At 32.8% G+C, this 24,390-nt stretch overlaps 1 protein-coding gene across 2 annotated transcripts; it reads left to right on the top strand.

The window, feature by feature from the left end:
* The first annotated feature begins 1,238 nt into the window (after positions 1 to 1,238).
* On the top strand, positions 1,239 to 22,349 carry LOC144970536 (RING finger and CHY zinc finger domain-containing protein 1-like). Of its 2 annotated transcripts, XM_078910288.1 has the most exons (9): positions 1,239 to 1,323; positions 3,599 to 3,799; positions 7,805 to 7,924; positions 8,792 to 8,907; positions 11,665 to 11,743; positions 13,807 to 13,910; positions 16,272 to 16,301; positions 17,233 to 17,377; positions 19,182 to 22,349. In XM_078910288.1, exons 2-9 carry the CDS (start codon positions 3,677 to 3,679, stop codon positions 19,254 to 19,256), a joined length of 792 nt encoding a protein of 263 aa, XP_078766414.1. In that variant the 5' UTR covers positions 1,239 to 1,323; positions 3,599 to 3,676; the 3' UTR covers positions 19,257 to 22,349. The 2 variants fall into 2 exon arrangements, with proteins under 2 accessions (XP_078766414.1, XP_078766405.1); XM_078910279.1 differs by lacking the exon at positions 1,239 to 1,323 and having other exon boundaries at positions 3,520 to 3,799.
* The last annotated feature ends 2,041 nt before the right edge of the window (positions 22,350 to 24,390 follow it).

Here is a 24,390-nt window from a genome sequence, read left to right on the forward strand (position 1 = left end):
CACGCCTTGGACGATTCCATTATACGGGGTAAATTTCAAAATTTACTACACCATAATGATCGCAATGACAATGATCTATGATGAAGGCATGACCCCTCTTCTCTAATGGGTTATTGTTTGAAATGTATGTGACTACTAAAGATGTGTGTGTGTGTGTGTGTGTGTGTGTGTGTGTGTGTCGAACCTAGCAAGTTGCAAGTCTGATTTTTTGTTTTCTTTTGTCCATCTCTTGTCGCCACTCCTTTCTATCGCATTGTTGTCATTTAAAATAATACAATAATATTAAAATTTCGTTTGGTGTTTTAACTAATCAAGTAATATGAGTTTCATTAGTTTCTTCCGTCCAAAAAAAACCAGTTATAACGTCTGTATTTTTAAAAGGTCCAATAGAATATTTGGGACCCCGATAGCTCAGTTGATAGAGCACTCTCTTTATACGCAAAGGGCCAGAGATCGATCCCGGGTGCAGTCGATTTTTTTCTGAATCCCTGTCTACTCAGCAATGAATGGGTAGCTGAGTTTGTTAGATCTGGCGAAAAGTCACCATCGACCCCTCTTATCACCTCATCCACCCCCTCTTATTATAACTTCACGTCTCTCTCTTACTCTTCAATGCTCGCTGCCCTCTAATGTGTGTGTGTGTGTGTGGGGGGGGGGGGGGGGTAGGAGTTGCGTGTGTGTATCAACGCCACGAACAACTCGATCAACGCCTTGGGCGATGCCATTATCTCCGTTAATGGGGATAAATTTCAAATTTTATTAAATTATCGAAGTAACAATGAAGTACGGTGAGCAAATAAAGAAGGCATCACCCCTCTTCTCTAATTAGGTTACAATTTGAAATGAGTGTGACTACTCCGTGTGTTTTACTCCTGTAGGCCACGGTTTTCATCGTGTAGCGGTCTTTAACGGTTCAAGAATGAACGGACCGGTCTAGAGACCGGTCCTTGCGGTCTTCATTTCCCAAGGACCGTAGGACCGTGGTCCTTAAGCTTGCCAAGGACCGCCCCGCACTAGTTAACACTTATTTCATAAAATAATACTTTTCACCAACCTGGCAAGACGAGGCGAATTTTTCTATAAATATCGTCAAGACACTTCTCACAGCAAAGGGAAAATTAAGATTTATTTCCATTTTAATGCACATTTTAACAGAAATGATGATGCTAGGAAAAGTTGGGTATTTTTTCATGCAATTTTTCTGTGACCCATTTGGCACTTTTTGCAAAATTAATCTGGCAAAACTGTCCTCTTGTTCTTATCCCCAGGTCCCCGTTGTTTACATTTCTACTTTGCTACAATTAAAATCTTTATCTCTGAGATTTATTTGTTCGCTGTGATTATCCCCAGACACCTGTCTGGGGATAATAAAAATTTGTTATCCCCAGACACCTGTCTGGGGATAACGAATTTTCATTATCCCCAGACGCATATTTGAAACTCCGCTCTTTTAAACAATCATCCACATTCCAGAATATGGAATGTTTCCAGATGCACATAGAAATAAGGAAAGTTAATAAAATATCTATAAAAACATAAAATTAACCAACATTAAAAGCAGTTGTTACTACATATACATAATATGCGTCGACTTCGAAGTGGGTGTCATGGCCGAATGGTTTAGTCGTCTGCCCTGGAAGTTAGACCATAATCGACGTTGTGGGTTCGAATCCTGGTAACGTCACTTTTTTTTTTTTTTTAATTCCGTCTTCTTTTTACAGAACGTTGAAAGGGATAAATGTCCCATCCATCCTCCCCCCACCTCTTTTTTTTATTATTAAACTCTCTCTCTCTCTCTCTCTCTCTCTCTCTCTCTCTCTCTCTCCTCTCTCTCTCTCTCTCTCTCTTGTTTTTTTCTAGTTTCTAGCAAATATATTCGTCCCCACTCCGATCTCAAATAGTGTCTTAAAAGAATGAATAATTAAAAAGCAAACAAACAGAAATATTCAGAGAGCGACCAAATGGTCAGATAGAGGAGAAAAAAAACAAAACAATAATTGTTTTAAAAATAAAAACAATAATTGTTTTAAAAATAAAAACAATTTAAGAAATTCATGCTCAGAAACGGAACATTTACATAAAGGGTTAGCAAACAAAAAACTCTAAGGTTTAGGTCAAAATATATATTAAAAAAAAGAGAGATTTCCCTCGGAGCAGAATATAGTGTTAACAATAATAATAATAATAATAATAATAATAATAATAATAATAATAATAATAATAATAATAATAATAATAATAATAATAATAATAACAATTATAATAATAATAATAATAATAATAATAATAATAATAATAATAATAATAATAATAATAATAGTAATAGTATGATAATAAGAGTATTAATAATAAAAATAATACTATTATTGATAATAATATAATAATGATTATGATGGTAATCGTAATAATAATAACAAATATTACAAATATTACAATTATTATTATTATTATTATTATTATTATTATTATTATTATTATTATTATTATTATTATTATTATTATCATTGACCAAAACAAAACAAAAAAAAACAATAGTAGATCTAGAGCAAATTAAATAATGAAATAATATTATCGGAGAAATAAAAAATTCAACTGATTAAAAAAAAACTCTTGCTCGGAACTCGGAACAAAAGTGAAAACAATGAAAATCAATTGGGAAGAAAGAAAGAAAAGTAAAAAAAAAAAAAAAAAAAAAAATGAGTGGGGGGGGGGGGGGGGGGGGGGGGGGGGGGTCGCGACTGGGTCGAACCTGTGCAGCTAAAAGGAGTAAAATGAAAGGTGGCCTTACCCACTGAGCTGCCTATCGACACCGCTATCAGAATATTTTAAATTCATATATGAGTATGAGCTAAACATATTTCCACCATTTTTGCTTCCTTGTTTTGGTAGGTTATTTTCATCTCTGATTCGAATAAAAATATGTTGTTGGATCTAGTTTTGTGGACGTGTGATACTAAATTGTATTGTCCTGTGCGAAGCAGACAGGAAAATAACAGGTGTGGGTTTTGGGCTTTGGGGCGAACAACACCATGGCCTAGGAATTCGTCCGCGACATAAAAATTATTCCGGTCGTCCCAAAATTGTGGCCAGAATGAGCAAATTATAGAAACAAGAGATGATCAATAAAGTTAACAGGTAGGTTGGTAATGAAAATTTAAATGGTTGGTGGACTATGAACAGATTTGATGATTAACAACTTTCTTCCTGGTTGAAAATAAAAAGTCGAATTGCCAGTTTGACGTTTTCAGATCAAAGTAACAAAAGAAATTTAATTGATCCATTTGCTTTAAAATATTTTTTTAAAAAGAGCTGGATTTGACATTTGATCACTATTTACTTTCATCTTGTGTTAAATATCACTTGATATATTAACTGTTTTGGGACACAACCACTAGTATTTTTTCCAGAATATTTGGTATTTTTCACGCCTAGTTTGGCATTTTGCATAAAATCTTTCTGCCCACTTGCTACATGCGTCTGGGGATAGTATCCTCAGACAGGTGTCTGGGGATAACAAAAATTGGTTATCCCCAGACACCTGTCTGGGGATAACGAATTTTTATTATCCCCAGACAGGCGTCTGGGAATAATGACAGCCTTATTTGTTTGCTTTGAGAACTGCACCCATTTGAAGTCCGCACTTCATAACTTCATATTCCCGAGGTACAAGGAAGGAATGGCTGATGACGACATGCAACCGTCTGCCTCAACTTCTGTTGTAGATGATACAAATACAAGTGATGTGGATCAGAAATTAAAATGGGCTTGCTCCCATTATAAACGAAAATGCAACTTGAAGGTATCTTATATTAGGAATCTATCAGCGATTAGTCATCTCTCTCTCTCTCTCTCTCTCTCTCTCTCTCTCTCTCTCTCTCTCTCTCTCTCTCTCTCTCTCTCTCTCTCTCTCTCTCTCTCTCTCTCTATCTGAATAAGTGAACTGATGTTTAGACAGGGTCTGCCAATTAGAGTGGCACTTATTTAGACTTACTCTTACTAGGCAGTTTAGTGAGCAGCAGCAGTGGCAGTCAAATTTTGACCCAACTCGCCCATAGGAAAGTTGTGACTGGAAATTGCCGTTCGCGTTTTGGGGGGTTTAATTAAAGATGCATAACTTCGTTATAAAGAGGAATATCGCAGATATTTTGGTATCATTATTTTCGTCTTTCAATTTCCTTTTAAATGGTGCCAATTAAGGAAAAATCCATTAATAATTCCAGAAGTTATATGAAGTTAAAATTTGGCAATTTTCAAATGCATTTATTTTTTTGTTTACCGCGTGTGTTTTTAAAATTTAAACGCTTGTTTTTAGAATAACATCTAAACTTTATTCATGCCAAATTTCAGGGCTCTATATCGATGCGCAGACACCTTTTAACTCTGCGCAGAAATGCCTTGTTTACAGATCTTCTCATCATGGCTGCCGGGCGATATCGATATTTTAAATTTATTATGTATTATGTTAAATTTAGTCCATAATATTTTCAGTACTATTATTTACTATGTTTTTATTTTGAAATACATACTTTCCAACTTTATTTATAGGCATTTTATAGTTTTTGTTTTAAAAGTTCGTATATTTCTTCTCTTTGTGAAATCCGATATCAATAATATCGATATTTTAAAAATACCAATTGCTTTAATTTAATTTTATTTTACTTTGCCATCAAGTCATCAAGTTTCTTTCCCATATGTTTAGATATGTTTGTTATCATTTGTATCCATATTCTAAAGGCCTTAGCCTTAATAATTATTATGGTAAGAAGTTCTATTAGTTTTGACACCCCCATACATTGAGAGAGAAGGGGGGGGGGGGGGGGGGGAATAAAATTATATTAATTGTCAATTCAAATGATGTAAAGCAATAAACCCAAAGTGGTTCAGCATAATTTTTTAAAGTATTAAAAGCCAGAACTTTCCTTCTAATTATAATAGGGAATCTGTTTCAATTTATTTGAACTTTTTCAATCTACCATTTTATTTATATGCAATTAAATTGCCATAGGTAAAAATAAACTCATTATGTCATTACACAACATGCTTATATCTTTTCATTTAAATACTCTCAAACCCTTTTTTATTCTCTATGTATTAATTAAAAGAGGGTCATTATTTGCAATTGTTTCAGTGAGATATTGGGGATAAATCCAAAAGTGATAGAGCAAATTGTTTCTTACGTCTAGCCGAGTTTTTGATTATGTAACATTTGCGTCATATTATGTAATAATGTGTTAATTTGAACTGTTTATCTTCCTCTTTATTAATGTAAATGCATTGTCCTCGATATGACAAACATTTTGGTATACAATATATGATAAGAACTCCATATTGACTGTTTTAACCATTTTTTATTAACATCACGCGATTTCGGTCACAACTTTGCAATGGTAATTTTGGGGTAAAAACGGTCTGAAATTTCAGTCTTTGAACTACCGTAACTACATTTCTAATCAAGATAGAAACAAAATTCAAACTGTTTTGTAATCTGTGTTGCCAGCTCTTTCATATGACATTGGTTTCAAGTGTGTGAGGTACATTTAGAATTTCTATTAAACTCCCTACTCTTACTCTTACTTACTTAGTCAGAGGGCAAGTTTCCCAGAACGTAACCCTCTTATTCTTTCTTAACCCATCTGAAAAATTAAAGTGCATTCAAAATGTCGGTTAAAATCAGGATTCAGATTGAATTTGACACAGTGCGCAAAAATAATCGTAGGCAATTCAATACAATTTCTTTCAAAACCTACCAAGTATAGAGAGACACATCTATCTAGTATAGGTCATAGGTACATATTTGTAACTGTAAAAAGATACAACAAACAAGATAAAGTAATTCTTTCGTTTTATTCCGATATAAAAGTCATTTTTAGCTCATGGATTTGCCATGAACTTTTTTTCAACAGCAGGAAAAAAATGAGTCCAAAGTTTCAAAAATATGAAAATGAAAAATCGTATATAGTTTACAAAGAAAATGTGAAAAATAGACAGCACTGTGCATGTTTTTAACATGACAAATGAAAGCAACGAAATGGATTTTTGGGGGAGAAAAAATCATTTGACATCTGTAGAACATAACAAAGTATAACAACATCCATTGTTGTTGCCAGCAAAACAAAGTTTGATACCTTCTCTAGAGGAAAGTCGCATATTTTATTGGCCAGAGATATTTAAGCGATGTAACTAGACTCAATAAAGAAGCTGGGTTCTAAAGCCATGATCGGGACTCTGAGCGGTCTACTGAGAAATCCACGATGGTGGCTCTGAGTGATAAGAGGGTTAAATTGGTGGTTAAATTTCGTTAAGGCGTAATCTAAAAAGTTTTGAAAATATTTTTGAAAATGTACAATTGGAAAGTGGGTGGGCTTGATGTTGCAGGTCTGATTAGTATTAGTACCGAACAAAATTATGGGATTGATTTAACTTGTAATGGTCAATATTTTACATTGGTTTGAATGCATTTCCATCACAACAATGAGTTCAAAACAATTAAGGTTTTCAGACCTGCACATGGGGGTGGACTACCAATCACCAGTTACACAGGTGGATTGAAAAGTTTTGCAATTTCTGTAATAACTCCCTCATTTTTAGAAATAATTCGTTAAACAATACATCAAAAGAATGCTTGTAATCTCAGTTACAGATTGCTTACTTTATGTACATAAGTCACTGTCACAATCAATCAACACAGAGCTACCTATGCAGCACCATTTGACACATTCCCTCAACAAGAAAACTGACGTCCTTTCTCTCTACACCAAGATGGGACAGCAGCATTCACGCCTTTGTCGCTTTCATAGTGTTGTTTCCTTTGAGATACTCCTTCAATGTAGGGAATAAGAGGTCTGAAGGTGTTTACTTACTTACTTACTTACTTATCGGAACCAGCGACCACCTGAGCTCTAGCCGTTGGTCTTGTGCCATGACGTAGAAATTAGACGTCTTTTGTAGTTGTTCCAGGTGACTATAAAGTGTGTTACTGAGGCTTGGATTAAGGTGCTAGGTCAGGAATGTAGGTTGGATGTGGCAAGGTGTAGAAATCCATTTTCCTCTGTGTGCTTTTGAGTTTGTTTACTCGTGTGGATCGAGCGCTATCATTTTCATGTTGCAATATCGCCTTTTCTAGGGGTGCACTCTTGTCACTCGAGCTCTCATTTTTTCCAGTGTGGCAACAATTGATCAGAATCCACTGTTTAACCCCCCCCCCCCCCCCCCCCCCCCCCCCCCCTGTCCCCTACCTCCCCCCTCAGATCGTTGATACGCGAAGGTTTCCACTGATGTATCCTTCATTTCTCCCTTTTGTGGGACCCGAGGCAATTTGAAATTTAATTATTTGCTTGCTCTTGTCATGTCTCATCCTAAGTGTTAAGAGTTGCTTTTGGCTAGGAACCCCTTGTATTGTAAGCATTTTGAACATGTTAAGTGGATATTTTCAAGGGAGGGGGGAGGGGGGGGGGTTGTTTTTTTTAATGGTCAAAATAAGGATTTTTTTTTAACAAGATCACTTTTTTCTTTTCTTTCTCTCTTTTATTAAGAATGTTTTTAAAAATACATGTGAATTAAATTTAATAATGCTGTGCATCTTGAAAATCCTGTGAGATCAGTAACAACACTCAGTTATATCGACCATTTTTCTGCATGAACTAATCTTTTACACAGAGTTGCTAAACTAGACTGGAAGCCCTAGGGGGTCTATGTCATTCAAATTGATATTTTTCTTTGTATTTCTGACTCATCACATGCATATGGCATATTTTGTGTTTGTTGAAGGTCAAACTTTATGTGTTTCAATGTTTTTTCATTCCAGGCCAAATGCTGTGGTAGATTTTATCCATGTCGTTTTTGTCATGATGATACCAGCACTCATGAAATGGACCGGCATGAGGTGGAAAATATCCAGTGTATCAAATGTCATACAGTTCAAAATGTAAGTTGTTTTTTTTTTGTCCCTTTTTTTTCTTTCCTTTACTCTTTTTAATGATCTAAAGTTAACGAATTCAAGCTACTCACAGCGAGACCCAAACCCAGGACCTATAGGTCAAGAGCAGAGTGTCATAGTATTAGATCAATATGTTGCAGAAAGCATGTCCTGTCGTGATATAAAAAAAGCAACATTGCTAAGTTTCATAACATGAGAGACACTGTTTAGGATGGGATGAAATGAGTCTGCTCCAGTTTTCCTTACAATATTCAATGTACAAATTGCATTTTACTCTTTTCTATTTTAATTTGTCATTATTTTTAAAATTCCCAGACAGAAATTTATTTTGGAGTCAAATTTTAACTTCCATCTATGTGGCACTATTTTGATTTTCAGTTTTTTTCTATTATTTCCTTTTTTAAAATAGAAATGTTGCAAAACGCTCAATCGTGAGTTTTTCTTTTCTTTTTTTTTTCTTCATTTTGTAAAAAACCTAGTCATGTAGCATCAGTGGTTGAGGGGGATGATATTTCATCGTACAAGAATGTCAAAGAGATGTTGAGCATAATCCTGGATTAGATGGATGACAAAAATCACAAAATTCTGATCCTTGTGTTAAGCACTTCACACTCCACTCCACTCAGTGTTTAGTCATTACTGGGTTTTGATAATGGCAAATATTGTAAGAATATTTGTTCCAATTAAAAGCGCCTGACTCAACATATAACTAGTTTGAATGGAATCAATTTTTGGTTCCAAATGGACTGTTAACTAAATAGCTAAAGAAACTTGGAGCACATTGAGTTATGACATTTTGGAAATGTGCTATTATATATATGTTTGTGTATTTATTTATTTATCATTCTATTACAGGTTTCCCAAAAATGTTCTTCTTGTGATGTGCTTTTTGGGGAATACTTTTGCGCAGTATGCCGTCTGTTTGATGTGAATAACAGTCAATTTCACTGTGATAAATGTGGCATTTGCAGGCGAGTATAAGCCAAGAGAAGGTCTCAATAGTTGGTAGAGTACTCACTTCACATGTTGCTGTTTACAAACAACATTTACAGGCATCTAGATTACGCTAAGAGCTATTGCAGATTGCTTTTTGTAGATTTTTCTTCAGCGTTTAATACAATGCAATCTCAGTTGGTTGTTCAAAAATTTGACTAGTCTGAATTTAAACAAGTATATAATTGCTTGGGTGCTCGAATTTCTTACGGAGAGAGCACAGTATGTTCATTTAGGACAAAACGTGTCTTCCTGTATAACTACAAATACTGGTGCTGCTCAAGGTTGTGTATTGTCCCCTGTATTATTCACAATATACACGAATTACTGTAGAAGTCAAAACCTGAATGTACCTTTAATAAAGTTTGCAGATGACACCGCTCTTCAAGGCTTTATAACAAGTGGCAACAAGTGGCTTATAGACAAGAAATTGATAGATTTGTGTCTTGGTGTGATGCCCACCACCTAAAGCTTAACATAAGCAAGACAATGGAGCTAGTGATTGACTTTAAGAGAGTGAAGGAACTGATAGAACTGTTAAAATTAAAGGACCAATTCGTCCAGCGAGTTCCTCACTACAAATACCTTGGTGTAATGATTGATGACAGGCTCAAGTGGGATGAACAATTGAAAATAATTAAACATAAGATGTGCAGACATACTTGTTTTTTATCGAAACTTTCTCAGTTTAGAATAGATAAAACCCTCTGCACATTTTTTATAAAGCAGTGATCAAAAGTGTCTTGTCATTTTGTTTAACAGCTTGGGGAGGCAATTGCTTAGCAGTGGAAAGGAACAAAATAAATTCAAATATTAAAAAATCCATTAAATGCTTTATAAACCATGTTGGCAATGTAGATCTTTTATATGAGAAATTTTGTATTAGTAAAACAACTGAAATATTAAATGCCCAGCTTCATCCACTAAGACCATCAGTTATTATGTCAGGAAGGAGTGGTCGCCCTTTCTGTATTTCAACGAAAACAGAGAGACACCGAAAATCTTTTTTCTGACATCCAGTATAAGGCTTTATAACAACAAGCAATAATTAATATGTAATTATTTTCACTTTTTTACTTCCAAATAATGTAAATATTAATTTATTCATTTATTTGTTTTGCAGTCTATTCAAAATTCAATTTCTAGTGACAATTTTAGCTATTTTACGGTGTTGAAATTATTCATATATAAAGCACGGCTCTGGCTGTGAAACCACTCCTTATTTATATATACGTCATATTTCCATTATCTATTTATCTTACTGTGTAAATTGTAATACGTCTGTACAAAAATCTTCCTTTTTGGGATGCAATAAAGTATTATTATTATTATTATTGTTATTATTATTATATTATTATTATTATTATTATTATTATTATTATTATTATTATTATTATTATTATTATTATTATCATTATCATTATTATTATTATCATTATTATTATTATTATTATTATTCATCATCATCATCATCATCATCATCATCATCATCATCATCATCATCATCATCATCATCATCATCATCATCATAATAATAATTATTATTATTATTATTATTATTATTATTATTATTATTATTATTATTATTATTATTATTATTATTATTATTATTATTATTCATCATTATTAATATTATTATTATTATCATTATTATTATTATTATTATTATTATTATTATTATTATTATTATTATTATTATTATTATTATTATATTATTATTATTATTATTATTATATATCATCATCATCATCATCATCATCATCATCATCATCTCATCATCATCATCATCATCATCATCATCATCATCATCATCATCATCATCATCATCATTATATTATTATTATTATTATTATTATTATTATTATTATTTTTTTATTATTATATATTATTAATTATTATTATTTTTCATTATTATTATTATTATTATATTATTATTATTATTTATTATTATTATTATTATATATTATTATTATATTATTATTATTTTATTATTATTATTATTATTATTATTATTATTATTATTATTATTATTATTATTATTTATTATTATTATTATTTATTATTATTATTATTATTATACTATTATTATTATTATTATTATTATTATTATTATTATTATTATTATTATTATTATTATTATTATTATTATTATTATTATTATCATTATTATTATCATTATTATTATCATTATTATTATTATTATTATTACTATTATTATTATTATTATTATCATTATTATTATTATTATTATTATTATTATTATTATTATTAAATGGATTGAGATCGATCCCAAATCCAATTTATATTTTCCTCTGAAGGACGGATTTTTATAAGCCAAGAACTTTTGAAGTTCTGATTAGATTTTTTTGAAAATTAAAATATTTTTTTTTTTGGATTCGTGAAAACTTTGGATTTAAAACACCCTGAGAGAAAACATTGTGATAGTGAGCATAGTTAATCTATAAAAAAATTGCGATATACCTTTTTATATATTTCAAAAATAATGATTGATATTTTGTGTGTTGCTGCATGCCATGTCTTTTCTTTTTGGTAATATATAGTTAATTCATTTTTTTAATTTCTCAGACAAATATAGTAACAGTTTATTCAGATTGTCAAAAACAGCAAAAAATTCAAATCTTATTTTGAGATAAAAGCTCACAGTATTTTTAAAAACTATGCTTCTCTTTACAAATCTCCATATATATTTTAGTTGTTTTTATAAATCTCCACAGGGTTGGTCCTAAAGACAATTTTTACCATTGTGACACTTGCAACGCTTGTCTCAGCAAAGAATTGGAAGGGAAACACAAGGTGAGATTCATCTTATGAGTGTTCATTGAACATATTCTCATCACCTTCTCCTAACACATTACCGACATGACTAAAACAAAACAAAGATTCAATCATCCTGTCATCACCAATATGAAAGGGAAGACAAAAAAAAACCCCTTCTTTTCTGCAGCATTAAATGGACATTGGCCCTTGCTTGGATAGCTCATCAGTCGATCACAAAGTACTTTCTGTCATATCTAACAGACACCTCTGGGTGGACAGAAAGGTCAGGGCACAAACCTCGGCTTCACCCTGGGCAATCTTTTTGTGGAAAATTAAACAATTGTCTTTTATACCAGATTTATATCTCAGCATTCAACTAATAACAGTTTTTTGGGTTTTCCTTTTGGTTTCTTTTATACATAAAAAAGAATAACTTGTCTTTTATACACCACATACACCTGAAAGCTATAGTAATTCGCTGTCATTAATGGTGGTTTGTTGGGTTGCTTTTTTCCTACTTACCAAAAAATGAATTCCAGCTATGATAAGAACTCATCACATACTCAAAGAGTATTGAACAAAATGGAAAATAAAAGCTTTAAAAATAACAAAATACTCAACATTGAATGTTTCAGACTTAAGAACCTTCTTCAACAGACAATGAGAATATTAAAATATGTGAGGCACTATGGGAAAATACTCCACCTATCGCTGACTGGAAGTACTTTTGACATTCTTGGGAGCAAACAAACAACTACAGTAACTCTGAAGATGGTTCAGCTAAAATTAAGACAACTTTTGAGACTTGTTGTCAATCTGAAAAGTTTAGTAAACGTTGATGTCGTTTTTCTCAAATCCACTTTTCAACAGATTGTCTACTTCAAATGGCCAAAACTCAGCAAATTTTTTACATTTTTTTATGAAATTAACGATAAAACGAAGGGAATTATCTAATCTTTCACACCATAGTAATAATTCAATTTCCATAAATTCGACACAAGGACCATTTCCCTAGAGTGATTCACATGCAGTATTAGAATATGTAGAATCCAGAATAACATGAGACCACCTCCTAAATGCACAATACGAATTGCTTGCTACCATTTGGAAAGTATGCAAGTCTAACAAATGACTTTCCATCAGATCTAACAAATCCAGTTCCCCAGTCAATGTGCGGGCAGAAGAGTCAGCAAAATCCCTGACTGATCCTGATTGCATGTTGGGTTCCCTTGGTTGTGAATGGCTGCTCTACCAACTGAACTATTGCTGCCCCTGTAATTCTACATGCTGACTGATATTTTAAAAATGAGCTTAGAATTATATATTTTGACAAGGAAATAGATATAAGAGCGTCATTAGACTAATAATAACACACAATAAAATTTATAGATGTGCTCTAATTATTTACTTCTTTAATTTTTTAAATATTTTAAACACAATAAAATTTATAGATGTGCTCTAATTATTTACTTCTTTAATTTTTTTAATATTTTAAACACAATAAAATTTATAGATGTGCTCTAATTATTTACTTCTTTAATTTTTTAAATATTTTAAACACAATAAAATTTATAGATGTGCTCTAATTATTTACTTCTTTAATTTTTTAAATATTTTAAACACAATAAAATTTATAGATGTGCTCTAATTATTTACTTCTTTAATTTTTTTAATATTTTAAACACAATAAAATTTATAGATGTGCTCTAATTATTTACTTCTTTAATTTTTTAAATATTTTAAACACAATAAAATTTATAGATGTGCTCTAATTATTTACTTCTTTAATTTTTTAAATATTTTAAACACAATAAAATTTATAGATGTGCTCTAATTATTTACTTCTTTAATTTTTTAAATATTTTAAACACAATAAAATTTATAGATGTGCTCTAATTATTTACTTCTTTAATTTTTTTAATATTTTAAACACAATAAAATTTATACATGTGCTCTAATTATTTACTTCTTTAATTTCTTCTTTAATTTTTTAAATATTTTAAACACAATAAAATTTATACATGTGCTCTAATTATTTACTTCTTTAATTTGTTTATATTTTTCAATTTTGAATTTTTCTTTTTCTTTTTTTTTTTCAGTGTTTGGATAACATTTCAATGTCACCCTGCCCTATATGTCAAGAACTGTTGCACACGTCTCGTTTGGGAATGCATATTCCAAAATGTGGTCACATGATTCATCAGTGAGAATTCATGAATTTTCTACCTTTCTTTTTCCAAAAAAAATAGAAGAAAAAAATAAATAAATAATAATAATAATAATAATAATAATAATAATAATAATAATAATAATAATAATAAAATAGTAATAATAATAATAATAATAATAATAATAATAATAATAATAATAATAATAATTAGTAATAATAATAATAATAATAGTAATAATAATTATAATAATAATAATAATGATAATAAAGCAAAAAACAAAACGCTCTTTCTGTTAATTTTAGTGCAATTGGATTATACTTTTTCAGTCATCTTATGAAATACATGTTGTATAATCTAAGATTAAAAAGTGATGTTTAAAGTTTTGCAATGGAAATTAACTGATATTACCTGCCTTTGCTTTTAAAATCTTCTCATGTCTTGTTAATGTTATATCCTTTTGCTGTTCCAAGCCATTTTGGAGCTATTTATATCATCTTTCAAAGCGATAAGAGCACACAGAGAGATTGTATTCCAAGTCTGAACCAATTGATGTGTTTTCTTCTGCTTTTCAAAAAAAAAATTCCAAGCTGCCAGGTTGAGATGCTATACATTTAATACCTCCTAAAAATGAAGAGTGTCTGCCGGAATAGTATAAAGTATAAGTGTCTGCCGGAATAGTATAAAGTATAAGTTTCAAAGTTTCAAAGACTGTGAAAAATTTGGGTGTCTATTTTGATTCAGAAATGAGAATATCAGCTCACATTTCTGCTCTCTGTAAATCTTTATACTTTCAATTGAAGAAAATCAGTACGATCCATCAGTATATTACAATTGGAACATGTAAAACATTGGTTGTTTCCCTCATTTTTTCGAAACTAGATTATTGTAACTCCCTGCTTGTCAACTTGCCTCAGGCTTCTATAAAACAATTATAACTACTGCAAAACAGTGCAGCAATATTATTTTTTGGCAAAAAAAAATTGATCATGCAACCCCTTTGTTGGCCTCTCTCCACTGGTTGCCCATTGAAAAGTGCACATATTACAAAGCAGCGTGTCTTGTTTATAAGTGTTTGACTGGTATAGCACTGGCATATCTCACAGATCGCGTGGTCATGTGTAAATTTGAAAATTATACTTTAAGATTATGTAATGACCAAACGCAAATTTCGGAAAAACGATCAAGGACAAAATTTGGTGATAGATCATTTGCTTGTTTCGGCCCCAAGATTTGGAATGAACTACCACGTGGTCTGAGGGAGTGCAAGTCTTTACCTACCTTTAAAAAGAATCTCAAGACACATTTTTACTGTATTTGTATTTATTGACTCTATGAATCCTTGATTTGGCTATGAATTATTATTATTATTATTTTTTATTTTTTTTTCACTTAAAATTGATAATTTATATTGTAAAGTGCCCAGAGTTTGTGTTTTACACGAGAATGAGCGCTGTATAAATGTGTATTATTATTATTATTATTATTATTATTATTATTATTATTATTATTATTATTATAAGTGTCTGCCGGAATAGTATAAAGTATAAGTGTCTGCCGGAATAGTATAAAGTATAAGTGTCTGCCGGAATAGTATAAAGTATAAGTGTCTGCCGGAATAGTATAAAGTATAAGTGTCTGCCGGAATAGTATAAAGTATAAGTGTCTGCCGGAATAGTATAAAGTATAAGTGTCTGCCAGAATAGTATAAAGTATAAGTGTCTGCCGGAATAGTATAAAGTATAAGTGTCTGCCGAAATAGTATAAAGTATAAGTGTCTTCCAGAATAGTATAAAGTATAAAAGTACCCACCAGAAAATGGGATATATCATGATTTATTTTGAGACATCAGAGGCCTTGAAAGCTAACAAGGAGAAGAGTACAGTCATAGAGCTCTCTACAATACTAACGAAAGAGTGAAAATGGAAAGGCTTCGTATGGGAACAAAATAGACAATGGGCATTTCGGGTACAAACCCTTAATCAGCACAACAGTATACTGCAACCACCATTGAGTACAGACAATACAAATTATTTTTCATTATATTTTATTTGTTTTCCACGTTTATTTGTGTATTGTGCTGACGAAGGGTTTGTACCCGAAACATCCTTTGTCTGTTTTGTTCCCATACGAAGCCTTTCCATTTTCACTCTTTCGTTAGTATTTTACGATCTCCGGCTTCAGGCAGCCCCTACCGTTTTTTAGAGCTCTCTACACAAATTTCTTCACAAAAACCATATTTTCACAAATGAAATGTTTACTATGAAACAGTATTGTGTGCTAATTGCCTTTTGAATTTGTTGTTATGAAAATGTATCGATATAAAAAGAAAGAAGCTGGAGAGATGTTATAAGATTGAAGTCATTTGTATGTAACATATTTCTTCTCTTTCCCAGGAAATGTCTGATAACCTACTATAAACAAGGGTAGGTTTGATCCACTGTTCTTACCATCCTTAACTTTTTGTTTGTTTGTTTGTTTGCGTCCTTATGGGTATTAGTATTGAGTTGTACCAACACTATGTATCATTAATTTGCAGTACAGTTCTCACAGCCATATAACCCTCCTCATGGGTGACAAAATTACTGGGTTATTCGCTGGAGAGAGAGTTGTTATACATAACAATTATAAATTTAAAGTTAAAGATGCAAATACAAATGAACAAATTACAGGCATAAAATATTTCAAAGTCTAAAACAATAGAAGGGACAAGTGCATAAAGTACTACCTATGTGAAAACTTAAAAGTTATAAAATGTTTAGATTGATATACATGGCTAGATGGACTCTTATTTAATCTTAACAACATAGTCAATTTTTTTTTTCGGATCCAGAGGCATTTGAACCTTTGCTCTCTGGTCCAACCCCGCAGAATAGTATGTAGGGTTTTTTTTTTTTCATTTTTAATTTTTAAAATGTTTACATTGGTTATGAAACTATGCAAAAAAGAATTGAATATCTTAGTCTATACACTGACTTATTTGGAAATAAGAGTGAATTATGACCCCACTTTTACACAGGCTTTTCTTGCTTCAAACTGTTAAATAGCTATATAAATAGTTACAAAACAATCACATCTTTATAAAAATTTTCATGACATGTTTTCTGCCAATCATCATCATCATCATCATTGCCTTTTTCACCCTGGGTCAGGGTATAGGCCACAGACAAACAGTTTCCATCTTTCTCTATCCTGAGCTAACTTTTTTTTATCTCATTCCATGTCTTACAACTTCTCTGTATATCAGCTTCTTTCCTTTCAGCTTTGTCTGTTTCTGCCAATACTGATTTTAAACTATTTTATTTTTGTTAAAATGTTTGAACGTAATAGATGTAAACATTGTCCTTATTTTGGCAGCCATTACCAGTGTCCGTTGTGTAAAGAGTCCCTCGAGGACATGTCAGAAATTTGGAAACAAATGGACAAAGCTTGTTCGGAAACCTTGATGCCCGAGGAGTTGGTCAATCTGACAGTGGAGATTCTCTGTCAGGATTGTCACCAGGTAGGCTTTTCTACCTTTCACAGCTGGAACTTAAATTTTCATCTTTAACTTGGGCTTTTTTATATATAGCGCAATATCCACTAAACATGCCCAAAGCGCTTAACAAGGGGTCCCTGACCAACAGCAACACGTAACATGTAGAACGAGACATGACGCCTGTTAGGTGATATTACAATTTTTTCCGACAGACAACGCTGTTCTTGGTCAGGTACTCATTTTACACCTGAGTACAGTGAGAGAATTTGAGTAAAGAGCCTTTTCCAAGGACTCAACTATGCGCTGAAAGAGGCTCGAACCCAGGACCTTCCGATCAGAAAGCGAGTGTCATACCACAAGACCACATAGCTGCACAAATCTTGATTTGGATTTTAACCTTTTTAACAGCAAGACAGGATTTCCTTTACATCGTAATTCCCTCAAGGGTGAAATGAAATAGGCATTGTATTGTAACACAGGTTGGAAGGGGTGGGGGGGGGGGTATGAAATAGGCATTGTATTGTAACACAGGCTGGAAGGGGGGGGGGGGGAATGAAATTGGCATTGTATTGTAACACAGGCTGGAAGGGGAGGGGGGGGGGATGAAATAGGCATTGTATTGTAACAAGTTGGAAGGGGGGGGGGGGGGGGAATGAAATAGGCATTGTATTGTAACACAGGCTGGAAGGATACATTGGTGGTGTGCTCTTGGAATCTACATCTGATCCCTATTTGTTCTCAGTTCCCCTTTGTCTTACTTTTTCTTGGGTGCTTTAATTGTAATTCTAGAACTTTTTACTATCCCATTATCTTCCTTTTTACTGGCGCTGATATAACCTAAATGTGTTGCAAGCGCCGTAAAACCCTTAAAAACAAACAAAACAAAACAACAGGCTGGAAGGGGGGGGGGGGGGGGAATGAAATAGGCATTGTATTGTAACACAGGTTGGAAGGGGAGTGGGGGAGGATTGAAATAGGCATTGTATTGTAACACAGGTTGGAAGGGGGGGGGGGGGGGGGGGGAATGAAATAGGCATTGTATTGTAACACAGGCTGAAAGGGGGGGGGGGGGGGGGGTTCATGTTGGAGCCCACTTCAGGCATTTTTACTTACTCTGACAATGTGGTTTGTTCTTTCGTAATTTTGACATTAGTTTGAGGAGTAATCTATATTCCTTTATGGAATGTCTACACAACAGCAATTTATGATACTGTGCAGGGGCTTTCTTCAGCTTTACAATACAATAAAAATGATCTGGCTATAACTGCCTGAGGAGAGCATTAAAAGGGGAGGTAAGTTGCTCGAGTTGAATCACTCTTCTTGCTCTCATGCTGAAAAGGAGTAGGATATGATGTTGGGTTTAAGTAAAGTTCAAACCTGTATAGGTTTAACCTGCAAAAGGCATACAAGTGCATCTTGTCAAGTTACAATATGAAACAGACACCTTTCAGCAGTAACACGGTGAGGATAGTGTTAAGGATGAAACAATTTACAAGATTGTTTTTGAAGATCGTTTTATTTGTGACTTGCAAACTCATTCTAAATTAAAACAGTCATTAAATCTTTTACTATAAATTATAAACTATGGCCAATGCTACAAATAAGGACTTTGATAACACACGATCCTTCCTTGTTTATAATAAATAAAAAGTGGGAAATGAAAGTGAATCCCTGTGAGATCAATATTTTGCTCGAATCGATTTAGTCTATATTAGCAAATATTGACCATATTACTTACTTACTTTATTCACGTCCTCTTTCATTTTGGTCAGAGTACAAATAGTTTTATTCTGTAAGTAACACTGTTTTTATTGCATTTGATTCCCAGCAATGTAACCAGAAATTCAATACCGAAGGCCTCAAGTGCATCAACTGTGGGAGTTACAATACGACACGTGTGTAAGAGAGAGAAGGACAGAGGAAAGGCTGTACTCGACATGAATAGCCAAATACGACCTTGGCCTTGGCCTTTATGTGAAAAACAGTGACTTTAATCCATTTTTTTAAAACTCGTGTCGAATCCTGTGTTAAAAAATCAAACCTGTTCAATATCACTTGTAATTTGACCTGTATATGTGGCATTGTTGATGGTAGAATTCAAGAATGTATTAGTTTTCATCATTTTTAAATCTAACTCGCATGAGCTCTTGCAAAGATTTTTGAATTCTTCTTTTAAGTAGAGCATGAAGAAGAAAATATTGTTAAAGGAAGGAATATTTAGATTTATAAGAAATTTAAGGAAATTCTTGTAAAAGGTTTTTATTGGTTTAGGGTTATTTAAAGAACACACCTTTTCATGAATGGCAGACATTCTTGTGTTCAAAGTTGTTTATTATCAGACTATTTTATGCATTTAGAATTTGATGCAACATTTAGGGTGTCTAATTCTAAATCGTGTTGTGTGTAATTTTCATATACCTCAATCTGGTCACAAAACTACATCTGACTTGTTGTCGCCTTGCTAATTGAAATGTTTCTCTCTTTATTCATTTCATTTTTACACTTGCCGTTATTTGTATCCCAAGGCTATTTATATCTGTATCTGTATTGAACATGTCAGAGTCAGGTCTCATTATCAAAACACCAGATAACTATCATTGCACTAATTAAGGAAAGATAACTCTTGAAGAAGAAAAAATTGCACTGACTATTTGTTTTTAAATTCGTTGGGTTGAGGGGAGAGGGTTTTTTTATACAGATATAATGTGGTAACAATAATATATGATATTTCCCTCTCATTTCACATACTGACTTGTGGACAGGGAGTATCCATGTTTTATTCAATAATATAAACAAGAGATTATGTAAAGTTTTGCCTTTTTTAAAAATATGTACTACGCATGCTAAATGGGTTTCTTCAACTTGTCATGCTGTCTTCTGTTCCCCCATTGTTGTCCCTTCCATGTGGTGTCGTGCCCTTGATCTAGAACGAGACGATTTACTTTTACTTGGAGGAAACAGTGTATCTTTTTGTAAGAGATATTTTTTTTCTTTGCGTAACTTAAAGCCATCTGAGTGTATTGCTCAAGATGAAATCTTTTGCCAGTGTCACAGTGGGATTCTTACATGTTTTCAAGCTTGCTCTTGGAATTTATCTTTGTCCCTTCTCTCTTATCAAGTCCAATTTGTCAAACTTTTTCTCGTGTGTTTCCAAGCGCAGTTCTACAAAAAAAATTAAAAATTTGTGCGTTCCTATTTAATGTTTGCTCAAATTACCTATAAGTTTAGCAAACGCTTTAAAACTGATAATAATGTAGATCTAAAATAATAGTAATTCTACTGATGATAATATTCTAAACAATCTGTTGATTTCTAAGATTTGTTCCAAGTCCAAGTGCCCATTTATATGTAGATACGATCTGAGACTAATTGAAAAACAGTCTTTCTATCTTTCCGTCCATTTGTTCATTGCATGTTTATTTTCTCAAATGCAAATTGTTTTTCTTCAATGGTTACTTTTTAAAAAAAAGTGTAAATGTTGCTGCTCGAAGCTCGAATAAATAAATAATAACGTGAAGTTGAATGTAAGCTTCAATTTAATTACAAAAACAGATCAAATAAACGTTACGGGTTTCCCCTTTATCAACAAAACAGGATGATTGAAACACCACAGATGAATGAGATGATGTGGTAGTGACACCACTACCACATCATCTCATTCATCTGTGGTGTTTCAATCATCCTGTTTTGTTGATAAAGGGGAAACCCGTAACGTTTTTTTGATCTGTTTTTGTAATTAAATTGAAGCTTAGATTCAACTTCAGGTTATTATTTATTACTTTTTTTTAAAACACTGCTCAAGATGTGACTTGGTGTCCCCTTTTCCACATGATCTTTGTATGGAAGGTTTGTCGCTTCAACTTGTCATTTAACTAGAAACAAACATTGTATCTGAATTATCTGTCAAAAGAATATGATGGATGGGGTTCCCAACCTTCCATAGTGGGCAGGGAGGTACTTTCTGTGTCTTCTATACCCCTATATATTTTCCAAATGCTTTCTGTATTTGTCTTGGAATGAGATTACTTAGTTTTGTCATGACCCTGGCCGGAGTCCTTGACTGGGAGGGAAACAGTCGAATGTATAGTTATAGTTTTGGGAGATAATATTTTTTTCCTTGTAAATCATCTCAGTTGGGGTTATGTACTTTTACATTAAAAAAAAAAGATGCATTGGTTTGTACGCATTTGAGTGTATTCCTCTTAGTGGGATTCTGTGCTGGTGTCTGGCTTAGACTTATAGATGATCTCAAACTAAGTATATTGATGGTATGCTCTTGGAATCTACATCTGTTCCCCATTTGAACCTTTCCCCTTTGTCTTACTTTTTCTCAGTTGTACATCTATAACCCTTTTGGCCATCCCATAGTGGGCAGGGAGGTACTTACCCGAGACTTCTATTCCCCTATATCTGTTTTCCAACTTGCTTTCTGTCTTTGTCTTGGAATGAGATTACTTGGTTTTGTCATGGCCCTGGCCAGATACCTTTGAGAGGGAAACAGTCAAATGTCAATTTTGGGAGATGATATTTTTTTGTCTTGTAAATCATCTCTCTGTTATGTATTATTATATTTGTTATTTCATTTGTATAATGTAAGCATTTGAGTGTGTTCCTCTTTGTTGGATTGTGTGCTTGTGTCCGGATGAGACTTAGAGGTGATCTCAAACTAAGTACATTGGTGGTATGCTCTTGGAATCTACATCTGATCCCTATTTGTTCCCATTTCCCCTTTGTCTTCCTTTCTCTTGGGTGCTTTAATTGTAATTCTATAAATTTTTACACTTTTTCTTGGGTGCTTTAATTGTAATTCTAGATTTTTTTACTACCCCATTTTCTTCCTTTTTACTGGCGCTGATATAACCTAAATGTGTTGCAAGCGCTTTAAAACCCTTAAAAACAAACTTTTGACCATCCCATTTTCTTCCTTTTTACTGGCGCTGAAATGACTCATAAATCACAAAAAATAAACAAAAAGACAATGAATGATAAAAAAAAAGAATGTTTGAAGTGAACTGTGAAATCAAAAACTCAAACTTTGGATTTTCGGATTTCCATCTTTTTTTCCTTTCAATTTATAATGTCCAGAGTGTACTTTAAATTTAGAAGCGAATGTATGAAGAAGAAAAAAAAAGTTTTTCATTTTCCCGATTGTTTTGAAAGACAATATTAAGAATGATATCCAGAGGAAAAAAATCATTAAAAAATTGACCTATCTGGTTTTTAAAAAGTCCATAGGCAACTCAGAAGTGGTCACCATATTCTTTTTTTTTATGGCATCGCTTTACTTTGAAGAATCGAATCGTGATTATTGCAAACTGATATGTGTCTGGCAATTCTGTGAATTAAATTGTCTGTGTTGTGCTTTTCTCAAACTATCCAAATGGTTCAATTTTTAAAGTCAAATCATAGTAATCTAGTTTATATTGGAGTATATGATATAGTCATGTTGTCTCTTGCGGGTGGTTGGATGGGAGCATCACCCTTGAATCATATACCTATGATGTTCGCATGGGTGTACGATCCGATAGTGATGTCGTTTCTTCTTCTCTTTACTAGCCTATCCTGCTTCTTTGGTTTGTGATTGTATTTTTGACAGGGGATATTTTTTTCCTGTAAATCCTCTGCCTGTTTGTTCTTGGTTATTTATAATTTAGCTTATGATGATATCTTTAGGTTATGATTTTGATTGACATTTGTACTATTTTTGTTAGATTGCTTGTTTTTTTGTTTCAGCGGTCTCTCATATAACCTCAATTGTGTTGGAAGAGACCTAAAGCAACAAACAAACAAAAAAATCTTACCTCTTATTTCTGTTGTATATTTGAATGTCATTTATTAAAAGCATTATTTACGTAAATACATAATTATCTTACTTAATACTAATCTCAAGGACAGAGAAGAAAACTAATGAAGAAGTAGTAGAGCAAGATGAAACTAAAAGGTTACTAATTTTTACAATAAGAAAAAGACAAATGCAATTTTTAGGGCACCTAAATCAACATAAATGTATTGAACATCTTGCTCTCACAGGAAAGATAGAAGGTAAAAAGAGTAAAGGTAGACAAAGAAAAATATATTTGAATAGTTTGAACAGCTGGGTGACAAAGAAAGAGAAGAGTAATATTAGTTTTCTGGGGTTATCTGATCAGAGAGATGAATGGTGTACCATGATCACCGATGTCTGGCACAGACTTGGTGTACTTGAAGAAGAAGAAGAATACTAATACATACTTCTTATAAAGCTAAAATTAGTCCAAAAGAAATTGGGATGTTTTTTTTCATCCACTGGGCGGGGTTCCTGACCTCCCATAGTGAGCAGGGGGGGGGGGGGGGGGGGGGTACATACTGTGTCTTCTGTCCCCTTATATCTGTTTTCCAACATGCTTTCCGTCTTTGTCTTGGAATGAGATTACTTGGTTTTGTCCTGGTCCTGGCCAGATCCCCTGGCTAAGAGGGAAACAGTCGAATGTATAGTTAGTTTTGGGAGATGATATTTTTTTCATTGTAAATCATCTCTCTGTTATGCACTGTATTATGCTTTCTTTATATTATATATGATTTGTAAAACATTTGAATGTGTTCCTCTTAGCGGGGACCTGTGCTTGTGTCTGGATGAGACTTTTAGTGATCTCAAACTAAGTACTTTATAGAGTGCTTTTGGAATCTACACCTGTTTCTTTTTTTAACCAATTCCCCTTTGTCTTCCCTTTTCTTGGATGCTTTATTGTAATTCTAGAACTTTTTACTATCTCATTTTCTTCCTTTTTACTGGCGTTGATATGACCTTAATGTGTTGCAAGCGCCGTAAAACCCTTAAAAACAAAAACAACATTTTTCATCCAATTTAATTCCCGGGGCATGAAATACGGGTTCAACCCAAGCAGCAGTCATTTCTATTTTGCAGTTTTTTCTCTCTCTCTCTCTCTTTCTTTCTTTCTTTCTTTCTTTCTCTCTCTCTCTCTCTCTCTCTCTCTCTCTCTCTTTCTTTCTCTCTCTCTCTTTCTTTCTCTCTCTCTCTCTCTCTCTTTCTTTCTCTC

This window comes from Berghia stephanieae, chromosome 1 (assembly GCF_034508935.2).
Source record: "Berghia stephanieae isolate SIO BIC M18660-M18661 chromosome 1, UCSD_Bste_1.3, whole genome shotgun sequence".
Classification (NCBI taxonomy): Eukaryota; Metazoa; Mollusca; class Gastropoda; order Nudibranchia; family Aeolidiidae; genus Berghia; species Berghia stephanieae.